Below are 15,000 nucleotides of genomic sequence, written 5' to 3'. Positions count from 1 at the left end.
AGGTACCTGTCTGTCTGTCCAGACTGGATGACAGAGGACACTACGTACCTGTCTGTCTGTCCAGACTGGAGGACAGAGGACACTACGTACCTGTCTGTCTGTCCAGACTGGAGGACAGAGGACACTAGGTACCTGTCTGTCTGTCCAGACTGGATGACAGAGGACACTACGTACCTGTCTGTCTGTTCAGACTGGAGGACAGAGGACACTACGTACCTGTCTGTCTGTCCAGACTGGAGGACAGAGGACACTACGTACCTGTCTGTCTGTCCAGACTGGAGGACAGAGGACACTAGGTACCTGTCTGTCTGTCCAGACTGGAGGACAGAGGACACTACGTACCTGTCTGTCTGTCCAGACTGGAGGACAGAGGACACTACGTACCTGTCTGTCTGTCCAGACTGAGGGACAGAGGACACTACGTACCTGTCTGTCTGTCCAGACTGGAGGACAGAGGACACTAGGTACCTGTCTGTCTGTCCAGACTGGAGGACAGAGGACACTACGTACCTGTCTGTCTGTTCAGACTGGAGGACAGAGGACACTACGTACCTGTCTGTCTGTTCAGACTGGAGGACAGAGGACACTAGGTACCTGTCTGTCTGTCCAGACTGGAGGACAGAGGACACTAGGTACCTGTCTGTCTGTCCAGACTGAGGGACAGAGGACACTAGGTACCTGTCTGTCTGTCCAGACTGGAGGACAGAGGACACTAGGTACCTGTCTGTCTGTCCAGACTGGAGGACAGAGGACACTAGGTACCTGTCTGTCTGTCCAGACTGGATGACAGAGGACACTACGTACCTGTCTGTCTGTCCAGACTGGAGGACAGAGGACACTAGGTACCTGTCTGTCTGTCCAGACTGGAGGACAGAGGACACTAGGTACCTGTCTGTCTGTCCAGACTGGATGACAGAGGACACTACGTACCTGTCTGTCTGTTCAGACTGGAGGACAGAGGACACTACGTACCTGTCTGTCTGTCCAGACTGGAGGACAGAGGACACTACGTACCTGTCTGTCTGTCCAGACTGGAGGACAGAGGACACTAGGTACCTGTCTGTCTGTCCAGACTGGAGGACAGAGGACACTACGTACCTGTCTGTCTGTCCAGACTGGAGGACAGAGGACACTACGTACCTGTCTGTCTGTCCAGACTGAGGGACAGAGGACACTACGTACCTGTCTGTCTGTCCAGACTGGAGGACAGAGGACACTAGGTACCTGTCTGTCTGTCCAGACTGGAGGACAGAGGACACTACGTACCTGTCTGTCTGTTCAGACTGGAGGACAGAGGACACTACGTACCTGTCTGTCTGTCCAGGCTGGGGGACAGAGGACACTAGGTACCTGTCTGTCTGTCCAGACTGAGGGACAGAGGACACTAGGTACCTGTCTGTCTGTCCAGACTGGAGGACAGAGGACACTACGTACCTGTCTGTCTGTCCAGACTGAGGGACAGAGGACACTAGGTACCTGTCTGTCTGTCCAGACTGGAGGACAGAGGACACTAGGTACCTGTCTGTCTGTCCAGACTGAGGGACAGAGGACACTAGGTACCTGTCTGTCTGTCCAGACTGAGGGACAGAGGACACTAGGTACCTGTCTGTCTGTCCAGACTGGAGGACAGAGGACACTACGTACCTGTCTGTCTGTCCAGACTGGAGGACAGAGGACACTACGTACCTGTCTGTCTGTCCAGACTGGAGGACAGAGGACACTACGTACCTGTCTGTCTGTCCAGACTGGAGGACAGAGGACACTACGTACCTGTCTGTCTGTCCAGACTGGAGGACAGAGGACACTAGGTACCTGTCTGTCTGTCCAGACTGGAGGACAGAGGACACTACGTACCTGTCTGTCTGTTCAGACTGGAGGACAGAGGACACTAGGTACCTGTCTGTCTGTCCAGACTGGAGGACAGAGGACACTAGGTACCTGTCTGTCTGTCCAGACTGAGGGACAGAGGACACTAGGTACCTGTCTGTCTGTCCAGACTGGAGGACAGAGGACACTAGGTACCTGTCTGTCTGTCCAGACTGGAGGACAGAGGACACTAGGTACCTGTCTGTCTGTCCAGACTGAGGGACAGAGGACACTACGTACCTGTCTGTCTGTTCAGACTGGAGGACAGAGGACACTACGTACCTGTCTGTCTGTCCAGACTGGAGGACAGAGGACACTACGTACCTGTCTGTCTGTCCAGACTGGAGGACAGAGGACACTAGGTACCTGTCTGTCTGTCCAGACTGGAGGACAGAGGACACTACGTACCTGTCTGTCTGTCCAGACTGGAGGACAGAGGACACTACGTACCTGTCTGTCTGTCCAGACTGGAGGACAGAGGACACTACGTACCTGTCTGTCTGTCCAGACTGAGGGACAGAGGACACTACGTACCTGTCTGTCTGTCCAGACTGGAGGACAGAGGACACTAGGTACCTGTCTGTCTGTCCAGACTGGAGGACAGAGGACACTACGTACCTGTCTGTCTGTCCAGACTGAGGGACAGAGGACACTACGTACCTGTCTGTCTGTCCAGACTGGAGGACAGAGGACACTAGGTACCTGTCTGTCTGTTCAGACTGGAGGACAGAGGACACTACGTACCTGTCTGTCTGTCCAGGCTGGGGGACAGAGGACACTAGGTACCTGTCTGTCTGTCCAGACTGAGGGACAGAGGACACTACGTACCTGTCTGTCTGTCCAGACTGGAGGACAGAGGACACTAGGTACCTGTCTGTCTGTCCAGACTGAGGGACAGAGGACACTAGGTACCTGTCTGTCTGTCCAGACTGAGGGACAGAGGACACTACGTACCTGTCTGTCTGTCCAGACTGGAGGACAGAGGACACTAGGTACCTGTCTGTCTGTCCAGACTGAGGGACAGAGGACACTACGTACCTGTCTGTCTGTCCAGACTGGAGGACAGAGGACACTAGGTACCTGTCTGTCTGTCCAGACTGAGGGACAGAGGACACTACGTACCTGTCTGTCTGTCCAGACTGGAGGACAGAGGACACTACGTACCTGTCTGTCTGTCCAGACTGAGGGACAGAGGACACTAGGTACCTGTCTGTCTGTCCAGACTGAGGGACAGAGGACACTAGGTACCTGTCTGTCTGTCCAGACTGAGGGACAGAGGACACTAGGTACCTGTCTGTCTGTCCAGACTGGGGGACAGAGGACACTACGTACCTGTCTGTCTGTCCAGACTGGAGGACAGAGGACACTACGTACCTGTCTGTCTGTCCAGACTGGAGGACAGAGGACACTAGGTACCTGTCTGTCTGTCCAGACTGGAGGACAGAGGACACTACGTACCTGTCTGTCTGTCCAGACTGGAGGACAGAGGACACTAGGTACCTGTCTGTCTGTCCAGACTGGAGGACAGAGGACACTAGGTACCTGTCTGTCTGTCCAGACTGGAGGACAGAGGACACTAGGTACCTGTCTGTCTGTCCAGACTGGATGACAGAGGACACTACGTACCTGTCTGTCTGTTCAGACTGGAGGACAGAGGACACTACGTACCTGTCTGTCTGTCCAGACTGGAGGACAGAGGACACTACGTACCTGTCTGTCTGTCCAGACTGGAGGACAGAGGACACTAGGTACCTGTCTGTCTGTCCAGACTGGAGGACAGAGGACACTACGTACCTGTCTGTCTGTCCAGACTGGAGGACAGAGGACACTACGTACCTGTCTGTCTGTCCAGACTGGAGGACAGAGGACACTAGGTACCTGTCTGTCTGTCCAGACTGGAGGACAGAGGACACTACGTACCTGTCTGTCTGTTCAGACTGGAGGACAGAGGACACTACGTACCTGTCTGTCTGTCCAGGCTGGGGGACAGAGGACACTAGGTACCTGTCTGTCTGTCCAGACTGAGGGACAGAGGACACTACGTACCTGTCTGTCTGTCCAGACTGGAGGACAGAGGACACTAGGTACCTGTCTGTCTGTCCAGACTGAGGGACAGAGGACACTAGGTACCTGTCTGTCTGTCCAGACTGAGGGACAGAGGACACTAGGTACCTGTCTGTCTGTCCAGACTGGAGGACAGAGGACACTAGGTACCTGTCTGTCTGTCCAGACTGGAGGACAGAGGACACTACGTACCTGTCTGTCTGTCCAGACTGGAGGACAGAGGACACTACGTACCTGTCTGTCTGTCCAGACTGGAGGACAGAGGACACTACGTACCTGTCTGTCTGTCCAGACTGGAGGACAGAGGACACTAGGTACCTGTCTGTCTGTCCAGACTGGAGGACAGAGGACACTACGTACCTGTCTGTCTGTTCAGACTGGAGGACAGAGGACACTACGTACCTGTCTGTCTGTCCAGACTGGAGGACAGAGGACACTAGGTACCTGTCTGTCTGTCCAGACTGGAGGACAGAGGACACTAGGTACCTGTCTGTCTGTCCAGACTGGAGGACAGAGGACACTACGTACCTGTCTGTCTGTCCAGACTGAGGGACAGAGGACACTAGGTACCTGTCTGTCTGTCCAGGCTGGGGGACAGAGGACACTAGGTACCTGTCTGTCTGTCCAGACTGGAGGACAGAGGACACTACGTACCTGTCTGTCTGTTCAGACTGGAGGACAGAGGACACTAGGTACCTGTCTGTCTGTCCAGACTGGAGGACAGAGGACACTACGTACCTGTCTGTCTGTCCAGACTGGAGGACAGAGGACACTACGTACCTGTCTGTCTGTCCAGACTGGGGGACAGAGGACACTACGTACCTGTCTGTCTGTCCAGACTGGAGGACAGAGGACACTACGTACCTGTCTGTCTGTCCAGACTGGAGGACAGAGGACACTACGTACCTGTCTGTCTGTCCAGACTGAGGGACAGAGGACACTAGGTACCTGTCTGTCTGTCCAGACTGGGGGACAGAGGACACTACGTACCTGTCTGTCTGTCCAGACTGGAGGACAGAGGACACTACGTACCTGTCTGTCTGTCCAGACTGGAGGACAGAGGACACTAGGTACCTGTCTGTCTGTCCAGACTGGAGGACAGAGGACACTACGTACCTGTCTGTCTGTCCAGACTGGAGGACAGAGGACACTACGTACCTGTCTGTCTGTCCAGACTGGAGGACAGAGGACACTAGGTACCTGTCTGTCTGTCCAGACTGGAGGACAGAGGACACTACGTACCTGTCTGTCTGTCCAGACTGGAGGACAGAGGACACTACGTACCTGTCTGTCTGTCCAGACTGGAGGACAGAGGACACTACGTACCTGTCTGTCTGTCCAGACTGGAGGACAGAGGACACTAGGTACCTGTCTGTCTGTCCAGACTGGAGGACAGAGGACACTAGGTACCTGTCTGTCTGTCCAGACTGGGGGACAGAGGACACTACGTACCTGTCTGTCTGTCCAGACTGGAGGACAGAGGACACTAGGTACCTGTCTGTCTGTCCAGACTGAGGGACAGAGGACACTACGTACCTGTCTGTCTGTCCAGACTGGAGGACAGAGGACACTACGTACCTGTCTGTCTGTCCAGACTGGAGGACAGAGGACACTACGTACCTGTCTGTCTGTCCAGACTGGAGGACAGAGGACACTACGTACCTGTCTGTCTGTTCAGACTGGAGGACAGAGGACACTAGGTACCTGTCTGTCTGTCCAGACTGGAGGACAGAGGACACTACGTACCTGTCTGTCTGTCCAGACTGGAGGACAGAGGACACTAGGTACCTGTCTGTCTGTCCAGACTGAGGGACAGAGGACACTAGGTACCTGTCTGTCTGTCCAGACTGGAGGACAGAGGACACTAGGTACCTGTCTGTCTGTCCAGACTGGAGGACAGAGGACACTAGGTACCTGTCTGTCTGTCCAGACTGGAGGACAGAGGACACTACGTACCTGTCTGTCTGTCCAGACTGGAGGACAGAGGACACTAGGTACCTGTCTGTCTGTCCAGACTGAGGGACAGAGGACACTAGGTACCTGTCTGTCTGTCCAGACTGGAGGACAGAGGACACTAGGTACCTGTCTGTCTGTCCAGACTGGAGGACAGAGGACACTAGGTACCTGTCTGTCTGTCCAGACTGAGGGACAGAGGACACTAGGTACCTGTCTGTCTGTCCAGACTGGAGGACAGAGGACACTACGTACCTGTCTGTCTGTCCAGACTGGGGGACAGAGGACACTACGTACCTGTCTGTCTGTCCAGACTGGAGGACAGAGGACACTACGTACCTGTCTGTCTGTCCAGACTGGAGGACAGAGGACACTAGGTACCTGTCTGTCTGTTCAGACTGAGGGACAGAGGACACTAGGTACCTGTCTGTCTGTCCAGACTGGAGGACAGAGGACACTAGGTACCTGTCTGTCTGTTCAGACTGGAGGACAGAGGACACTACGTACCTGTCTGTCTGTCCAGACTGGAGGACAGAGGACACTAGGTACCTGTCTGTCTGTCCAGACTGGAGGACAGAGGACACTAGGTACCTGTCTGTCTGTCCAGACTGGAGGACAGAGGACACTACGTACCTGTCTGTCTGTCCAGGCTGGGGGACAGAGGACACTAGGTACCTGTCTGTCTGTCCAGACTGAGGGACAGAGGACACTACGTACCTGTCTGTCTGTTCAGACTGGAGGACAGAGGACACTACGTACCTGTCTGTCTGTCCAGACTGGAGGACAGAGGACACTACGTACCTGTCTGTCTGTCCAGACTGAGGGACAGAGGACACTACGTACCTGTCTGTCTGTCCAGACTGGAGGACAGAGGACACTAGGTACCTGTCTGTCTGTCCAGACTGAGGGACAGAGGACACTAGGTACCTGTCTGTCTGTCCAGACTGGAGGACAGAGGACACTAGGTACCTGTCTGTCTGTCCAGACTGAGGGACAGAGGACACTAGGTACCTGTCTGTCTGTCCAGACTGAGGGACAGAGGACACTAGGTACCTGTCTGTCTGTCCAGACTGGAGGACAGAGGACACTAGGTACCTGTCTGTCTGTCCAGACTGAGGGACAGAGGACACTAGGTACCTGTCTGTCTGTCCAGACTGGAGGACAGAGGACACTACGTACCTGTCTGTCTGTTCAGACTGAGGGACAGAGGACACTACGTACCTGTCTGTCTGTCCAGACTGAGGGACAGAGGACACTACGTACCTGTCTGTCTGTCCAGACTGGGGGACAGAGGACACTACGTACCTGTCTGTCTGTCCAGACTGAGGGACAGAGGACACTACGTACCTGTCTGTCTGTCCAGACTGAGGGACAGAGGACACTAGGTACCTGTCTGTCTGTCCAGACTGGGGGACAGAGGACACTAGGTACCTGTCTGTCTGTCCAGACTGAGGGACAGAGGACACTACGTACCTGTCTGTCTGTCCAGACTGAGGGACAGAGGACACTACGTACCTGTCTGTCTGTCCAGACTGAGGGACAGAGGACACTACGTACCTGTCTGTCTGTCCAGACTGGAGGACAGAGGACACTAGGTACCTGTCTGTCTGTCCAGACTGAGGGACAGAGGACACTAGGTACCTGTCTGTCTGTCCAGACTGAGGGACAGAGGACACTAGGTACCTGTCTGTCTGTTCAGACTGAGGGACAGAGGACACTAGGTACCTGTCTGTCTGTCCAGACTGAGGGACAGAGGACACTAGGTACCTGTCTGTCTGTCCAGACTGAGGGACAGAGGACACTACGTACCTGTCTGTCTGTCCAGACTGGAGGACAGAGGACACTACGTACCTGTCTGTCTGTCCAGACTGGAGGACAGAGGACACTACGTACCTGTCTGTCTGTCCAGACTGGAGGACAGAGGACACTACGTACCTGTCTGTCTGTCCAGACTGGAGGACAGAGGACACTACGTACCTGTCTGTCTGTCCAGACTGGGGGACAGAGGACACTACGTACCTGTCTGTCTGTCCAGACTGGGGGACAGAGGACACTAGGTACCTGTCTGTCTGTCCAGACTGAGGGACAGAGGACACTACGTACCTGTCTGTCTGTCCAGACTGGAGGACAGAGGACACTACGTACCTGTCTGTCTGTCCAGACTGGGGGACAGAGGACACTAGGTACCTGTCTGTCTGTCCAGACTGAGGGACAGAGGACACTACGTACCTGTCTGTCTGTTCAGACTGAGGGACAGAGGACACTAGGTACCTGTCTGTCTGTTCAGACTGAGGGACAGAGGACACTAGGTACCTGTCTGTCTGTCCAGACTGGAGGACAGAGGACACTACGTACCTGTCTGTCTGTCCAGACTGGGGGACAGAGGACACTACGTACCTGTCTGTCTGTCCAGACTGGGGGACAGAGGACTCTATCATATGATAATAAGGTAGTTGTGGCACTGATCAGTTTAGTAACTGTAATAAAGTTTCCGTCGCTTTGTGTTATATTTTTCCTTTACTTGATTCATTTGGTTAACAACATTTATCTGACAAACTTAGTTGTTGCTTTACACTCTGGTCATGTTTGTCAGGGTTAGGATCAGTTCTCGGAGCCTTTAAATGACTGAATGATCTAATTCCAGTTTAATTTAATAAAGTGGTTGAAAAAACCTTCAACGACTTCAATAGTAAAACTTTGATTACCTATCGTAGTATAGTAAAAGCTGGGCTGAATGTATTTTATACACATTTTACAGTACAGTGCTCTTGATACGAAGCGTCTTGTTTACGAGGAGTCCCTGAATGCACCACATGTTATAAGCTGCTGTGAAGCGGCTTCACACTCAGACGTTTGGAGCTTCGACTTCACCACCGACTCTGGATCCTCACTTTTATTTTTATCTTCTTGGATGAAAGACGATGTTTCGCTTCTAAGATCTTTTCCACTGTGACGACCGTCCAGTTTAGTTCACAGTTACCGTGACGACCGTCCATCTGGCCAGTTCACAGTTTGGTCTGAGTGAACCTGGTATCTGCTCCTCCCTTAAAGTTTCCAGTTCTCTGCTGAGGGGAGTTGTGTGTCTGTGTGTGTGTCTCAGAGCTGCAGCTGAGTCGTTGTGTGAGAGTTGTGTGTCTGTGTGTGTGTCTCAGAGCTGCAGCTGAGTCGTTGTGTGAGGGTTGTGTGTCTGTGTGTGTGTCTCAGAGCTGCAGCTGAGTCGTTGTGTGAGGGTTGTGTGTCTCAGAGCTGCAGCTGAGTCGTTGTGTGAGGGTTGTGTGTCTGTGTGTGTGTCTGTGGAGCTGCAGCCATGCAGCAGGAGCTCCTGTTCAAGGTGCTGGTCATCGGGGACCTCGGCGTGGGGAAGACGTCCATCATCAAGCGCTACGTGCACCAGATCTTCTCGCAGCACTACCGGGCCACCATCGGCGTGGACTTCGCCCTGAAGGTGCTGCAGTGGAACCACGACACGGTGATCCGGCTGCAGCTGTGGGACATCGCAGGTCTGTCCCTTTATTCATCCACTAGAAATACAAAATATATAAACTATATATGATATATAAACTCTTTGACTTTAGGACTTTGAAATGTAAACTTTGGTTTTCCAGTGAAGTGTGTGTCACAGCACAGAGACAGAGTCAGTCTCTTTCTCCTCCTTCATTTCCATGTTTCCCACATTCTGTGTCATAAACTATAAACTGTTGTCTTGTCTGTAACAACATCTCTGTCCTGGGTGATGATCCCTCCTCTGTTGCTCACCCTGAGCTTTCTCCTGGTTTTCCCTGTTAAAAGGGTTTTCCATGGAGTTTCTCCTCAGTGGATGTGAGGGTCTAAGGACAGAGGATGTTGTTATGATGGGATGTAAAGCCCTTTGAGACAGACTGGTGGTAAAAACGGGCTATACAAATAAAATTGCCTTGTCTTGCCTTCTATCAGACGACTAGAAATATAAAATATATAAACTATATATAATATATAAACTCTTTGACTTTAGGACTTTGAAATGTAAACTTTGGTTTTTCCAGTGTGTGTGTGTGTGTGTGTGTGTGTGTGTGTGTGTGTGTGTGTGTGTGTGTGTGTGTTGTGCTGTCATTTGAAGCCTGCTTGAGGAATGTGGATCTTGTGCCTGGCTGTGACTCCAGTGATCCCATGCTCATAATATCAGTCACATGACGGCAGCTACTGTAGAATAAACACACACACACACACACACACACACACTGATTGGATTATCTGCATGTGAAAGTGTCTTCAACATGGACATGTGTGTGTGTGTGTGTGTGTGTGTGTGTGTGTGTCTCATCCCAGGACAGGAGCGCTATGGCAACATGACTCGTGTGTACTACCGGGAGGCGGTGGGGGCGCTGGTGGTGTTCGACGTGACGAGGGCCTCCACGTTCGATGCCGTGCTCAAGTGGAAGGACGATCTGGACTCTAAGGTCAGACCAGTTCACTCACCTGGCCGCCTCGTCTCGTCTCGCCTCGTTTGAACACGATGAACAAAACACAACATCTAAATCAAGTTGTTTAAAGGTGTAGTTACAGAAATGGCCGTTTGTCCTGTTTGTGGCGCCGAGTTGTCACGAGCTGCAACACGAGTTTACCCGAGTAAGGAAAACTAATCTGATTGGTCGTTATCGAGCGGGCGGGATATTCAAAGCTTGGGGCGAGACCGAGCTCCGTGTGTGTGTGTGTGTGTGTGTGTGTGTGTGTGTGTGTGTGTGTGTCTCAGACGTTTGATTGATGGATGACTGATCCAATATCAGTGGCTGATGAATCGTGAGCAGGCTGACGTATAATCCGTGCGCCTGCATTATCCAATGCGGAAAAAAAAATACACACTTTCATCCCGGATTTAATCAAAAATATAATTTTGCACAGAGTTTGGCCCAAATCGTCTGATAGATGAGTTATCACATTAATTTTATGATCCAGAGTGGGCTCAAATTCAATTTTCTTTTCTGTACAGCTTTAAACATGTAAATGTTGATGTGGCTTTAGGATCAATGAGATGAAGCTCTTTACATTAGTGGAGGCAGCTGCTTGTTCTGGTCACATGTTGCACCAACAGGTTTAAGTTTTGTCCTCCTGACTATGAACTAATTTGTGTAGTTTGTGTAAAGGCTTAAAGAGAGAGGAAAAATAATCTCTCCATTACTTTGTTTTATTAATCGTTTTATTGGAATCACAGTTAGAAGGTCCAATATCAGAGGAAAGTGTGATAAGAGGTTTCACTGAGAGCAGAAACCTTCATACTGTGACTCCACTCCACATATTTCTCACTAAACATTTGGACAGCGCTCTCACAGTGAGCTATGACTATATGTAACTATAATATAACTATATATAACTATAATATAACTATATATAACTAAATGAGCAGCTGTGGTGCTGCTGCCTCCAACCTACTGAAGATCTCACGGTCGCCATGGAGCGGTTTTCACAACGCTGTCTGAACAGACCAGTTCTGACACCTTTATGTCAGATGAATCAGAAAGGGGGTGTCTCATAGTGTCCTCATAGTCTCATAGGCTGCGTTCGAAATCTCCCCCTATCACGGATGTAGTGCACTATATAGTGTGTTCGCCATTTTGTAGTGTTGTTCGAATTCTCCACGATTAATTTCATCCACTATGTAGTGGATGACAAAACACCCACAATGCACCGCGAAATTGAGTGAACAAGCGATGTACACTACTTTCTACTCCCGTATCCCACAATGCAATGCGGTCGTGTTTTGCCAGAGAAGAAGAGGAAGCTAATTAGCATGTTAGCTACGATTTATTTAGGCAATTTACCAAAAAAACTCCTCAGACATATTTGCCTTGGCTCTGTTTGCCTGAGCAGCAGGAGTTGGGCAGCAGCATCTGAACATTAACAGGCAGCATTAAATCAATCTGATAAAGAAACTGTAGTAGAATATGGAGGAAATACGAGCTAACGAGCTAAGCTAATAGCCACAGAGCCGCTAACGGCTCACGGTCGGGACACACAACAGCAGTTTACCAAACCAAACTTCCGATATTTCAACAGTTTATTGTCCGAGTAACACAACCACACAGAATCACATCCTCAAATGTTCCCGCAAGTGTCCGGTTTTTCTTATTTTATTTTTTATGTGTCCGGTTTGTTTCATACATCCATGGTTTATTTACATGATTCTCGGTGCGTCTGCTTCCGTCACAGCAACACCTGGCGCATCAGCTGACGCAACCACGTCCAGAAAATTACCGTCTAGTGTCCGAATTCTCCTCCTGTCGTTCCCTACATCGTGTACATGATGTAGTCCACTATATCATATACATGATGTAGTGGATAGGGAGTGAGTGAGTGAGTGGATGATTTCGAACACAGCCATAGGCTGCGTTCCGATCCACAGTTTACTTGGACAGAGCCCACTACTCCCTGCTCCCTGCACAGGGAATCTGCCGTAGGAAACTTCACTTAACCGATATAACACCAATCGGAACACCCTGCAACATCACAGCTGTTTCCGGTCGAGTTTAAAAATAAAGTTTTTAAGTTTCAAAATGTTTCACGCCACTATCTCAGATCTGAAATGATTGAAAAAACATTACTATTTCTGTGTGAACAAGCAAAGCAGTTTTGTGTTGCAATGCGTGGTATTTATTCAGTTTCGGGGCATCAGGGTGTGTAGAAAGCATCAGCGGCTCAGCTGACAGGGAAGCTAACGGCTGTCGCTAAGCTACCGGCGGTAGCTAAGCTAACGGCGGCAGCAAAGCTAACGGTAGCTAAGCTAACGGCGGTAGCTAAGCCAACGGCGGCAGCTAAGCCGACATGAAACTACTCCAGTTAGCTCAGTCATGTTGGAACTCAGATATCCGCTGGAGAAAATATTTTTTCATGGAGCGTTTATTGAGTCACTGAGTTATTAAAGTTAAACAGGTAGCTAACCGTTAGCCCTGCAAATTTACGTAACGCACGTAAATGGAGCACAATGGCTGATGGGTAATATCGGTTGTCAACATCCGGTGAACTGGGCGAAGTGAGGAACCGTTGTTCACTCCCTCCCTGCGGTTTGGAACCACACTGAACATGGAGAACACCCTGTGTAGTCCACTGCAGGGAACTAGAGGGCCATCGGAACGCACCCATAGTGTGCTCATAGTGTAAATCTATGATGTCAGAGTGTGTAATCATAGTGTAAGTCTATGATGTCAGAGTGTGTAGTCTCATAGTGTAAATTGTGTGATGTCAGAGTGTGTAGTCTCATAGTGTAAGTCTATGATGTCAGAGTGTGTAATCATAGTGTAAGTCTATGATGTCAGAGTGTGTAATCTCCTCTCCTCAGGTGACTCTGAACCACGGGAGGCCGGTTCCAGCTGTGCTCTTGGCCAACAAGTCGGACCAGCTGGGCTCGCAGCAGCCCAAACTGGACTCGTTCTGCAGGGACAACGGCTTCGCTGGCTGGTTCGAGACCTCCGCAAAGGTACGCCACCTCCACAAAGGTAATAGACCTCCACAAAGGTACTAGACCTCCGCAAAGGTACTAGACCTCCACAAAGGTACTAGACCTCCGCAAAGGTACTAGACCTCCACAAAGGTAATAGACCTCCACAAAGACCTCCGCAAAGGTACAACACCTCCACAAAGGTAATAGACCTCCACAAAGACCTCCGCAAAGGTACGACACCTCCGCAAAGACCTACACAAAGGTACTAGACCTCCACAAAGGTAATAGACCTCCGCAAAGGTACTAGACCTCCACAAAGGTACTAGACCTCCACAAAGACCTCCGCAAAGGTAATAGACCTCCACAAAGACCTCCGCAAAGGTACTAGACCTCCACAAAGGTACTAGACCTCCGCAAAGGTACTAGACCTCCACAAAGGTACTAGACCTCCGCAAAGGTACTAGACCTCCACAAAGGTACTAGACCTCCACAAAGGTACTAGACCTCCACAAAGGTACTAGACCTCCACAAAGACCTCCGCAAAGGTACTAGACCTCCACAAAGGTAATAGACCTCCGCAAAGGTACTAGACCTCCACAAAGGTACTAGACCTCCACAAAGACCTCCGCAAAGGTAATAGACCTCCACAAAGGTACTAGACCTCCGCAAAGGTACTAGACCTCCACAAAGGTACTAGACCTCCGCAAAGGTACTAGACCTCCACAAAGGTACAAATAGACCTCCACAAAGGTACTAGACCTCCACAAAGGTACTAGACCTCCGCAAAGGTACTAGACCTCCACAAAGGTACAAATAGACCTCCACAAAGGTACTAGACCTCCACAAAGGTAATAGACCTCCGCAAAGGTAATAGACCTCCACAAAGGTACTAGACCTCCACAAAGGTACTAGACCTCTGCAAAGGTACTAGACCTCCACAAAGGTACTAGACCTCCGCAAAGGTACTAGACCTCTACAAAGGTACAAATAGACCTCCACAAAGGTAATAGACCTCCACAAAGGTACTAGACCTCCACAAAGGTAATAGACCTCCACAAAGGTACTAGACCTCCACAAAGGTACAAATAGACCTCCACAAAGGTACTAGACCTCCACAAAGGTAATAGACCTCCGCAAAGGTAATAGACCTCCACAAAGGTACTAGACCTCCACAAAGGTACTAGACCTCTGCAAAGGTACTAGACCTCCACAAAGGTACTAGACCTCCGCAAAGGTACTAGACCTCCACAAAGGTACAAATAGACCTCCACAAAGGTACTAGACCTCTGCAAAGGTACTAGACCTCCACAAAGGTACTAGACCTCCACAAAGGTACTAGACCTCCGCAAAGGTACTAGACCTCCACAAAGGTACAAATAGACCTCCACAAAGGTACTAGACCTCCGCAAAGGTACTAGACCTCCACAAAGGTACTAGACCTCCGCAAAGGTACTAGACCTCCACAAAGGTAATAGACCTCCACAAAGGTACTAGACCTCCGCAAAGGTACGAATAGACCTCCACAAAGGTAATAGACCTCCGCAAAGGTACTAGACCTCCACAAAGGTACAAATAGACCTCCACAAAGGTACTAGACCTCCACAAAGGTAATAGACCTCCACAAAGGTAATAGACCTCCACAAAGGTACTAGACCTCCGCAAAGGTACTAGACCTCCACAAAGGTAATAGACCTCCACAAAGGTAC

The 15,000-nt window shown here is 50.6% G+C and overlaps 1 protein-coding gene across 1 annotated transcript; it reads left to right on the top strand.

Annotated features, from left to right (window-relative positions):
- Positions 1–9,179: 9,179 nt before the first annotated feature.
- Positions 9,180–13,349, top strand: LOC146973962 (ras-related protein Rab-32-like; the record flags this gene model as incomplete). The annotated part of the gene is made up of 3 exons (XM_085798902.1): positions 9,180–9,383; positions 10,189–10,319; positions 13,193–13,349. Coding segments are annotated over exons 1-3 (481 nt in total), but the record flags the coding sequence as incomplete, so codon positions are not given.
- Between the last annotated feature and the right edge of the window lie 1,651 nt (positions 13,350–15,000).

Source organism: Trachurus japonicus, chromosome 14, assembly GCF_045865225.1.
Source record: "Trachurus japonicus isolate A0001 chromosome 14, Traja_1.0".
NCBI lineage: Eukaryota > Metazoa > Chordata > Actinopteri > Carangiformes > Carangidae > Trachurus > Trachurus japonicus.
Note: the sequence above shows the minus strand (reverse complement) of the source record. Positions and strands in the feature narration are given on the sequence as shown.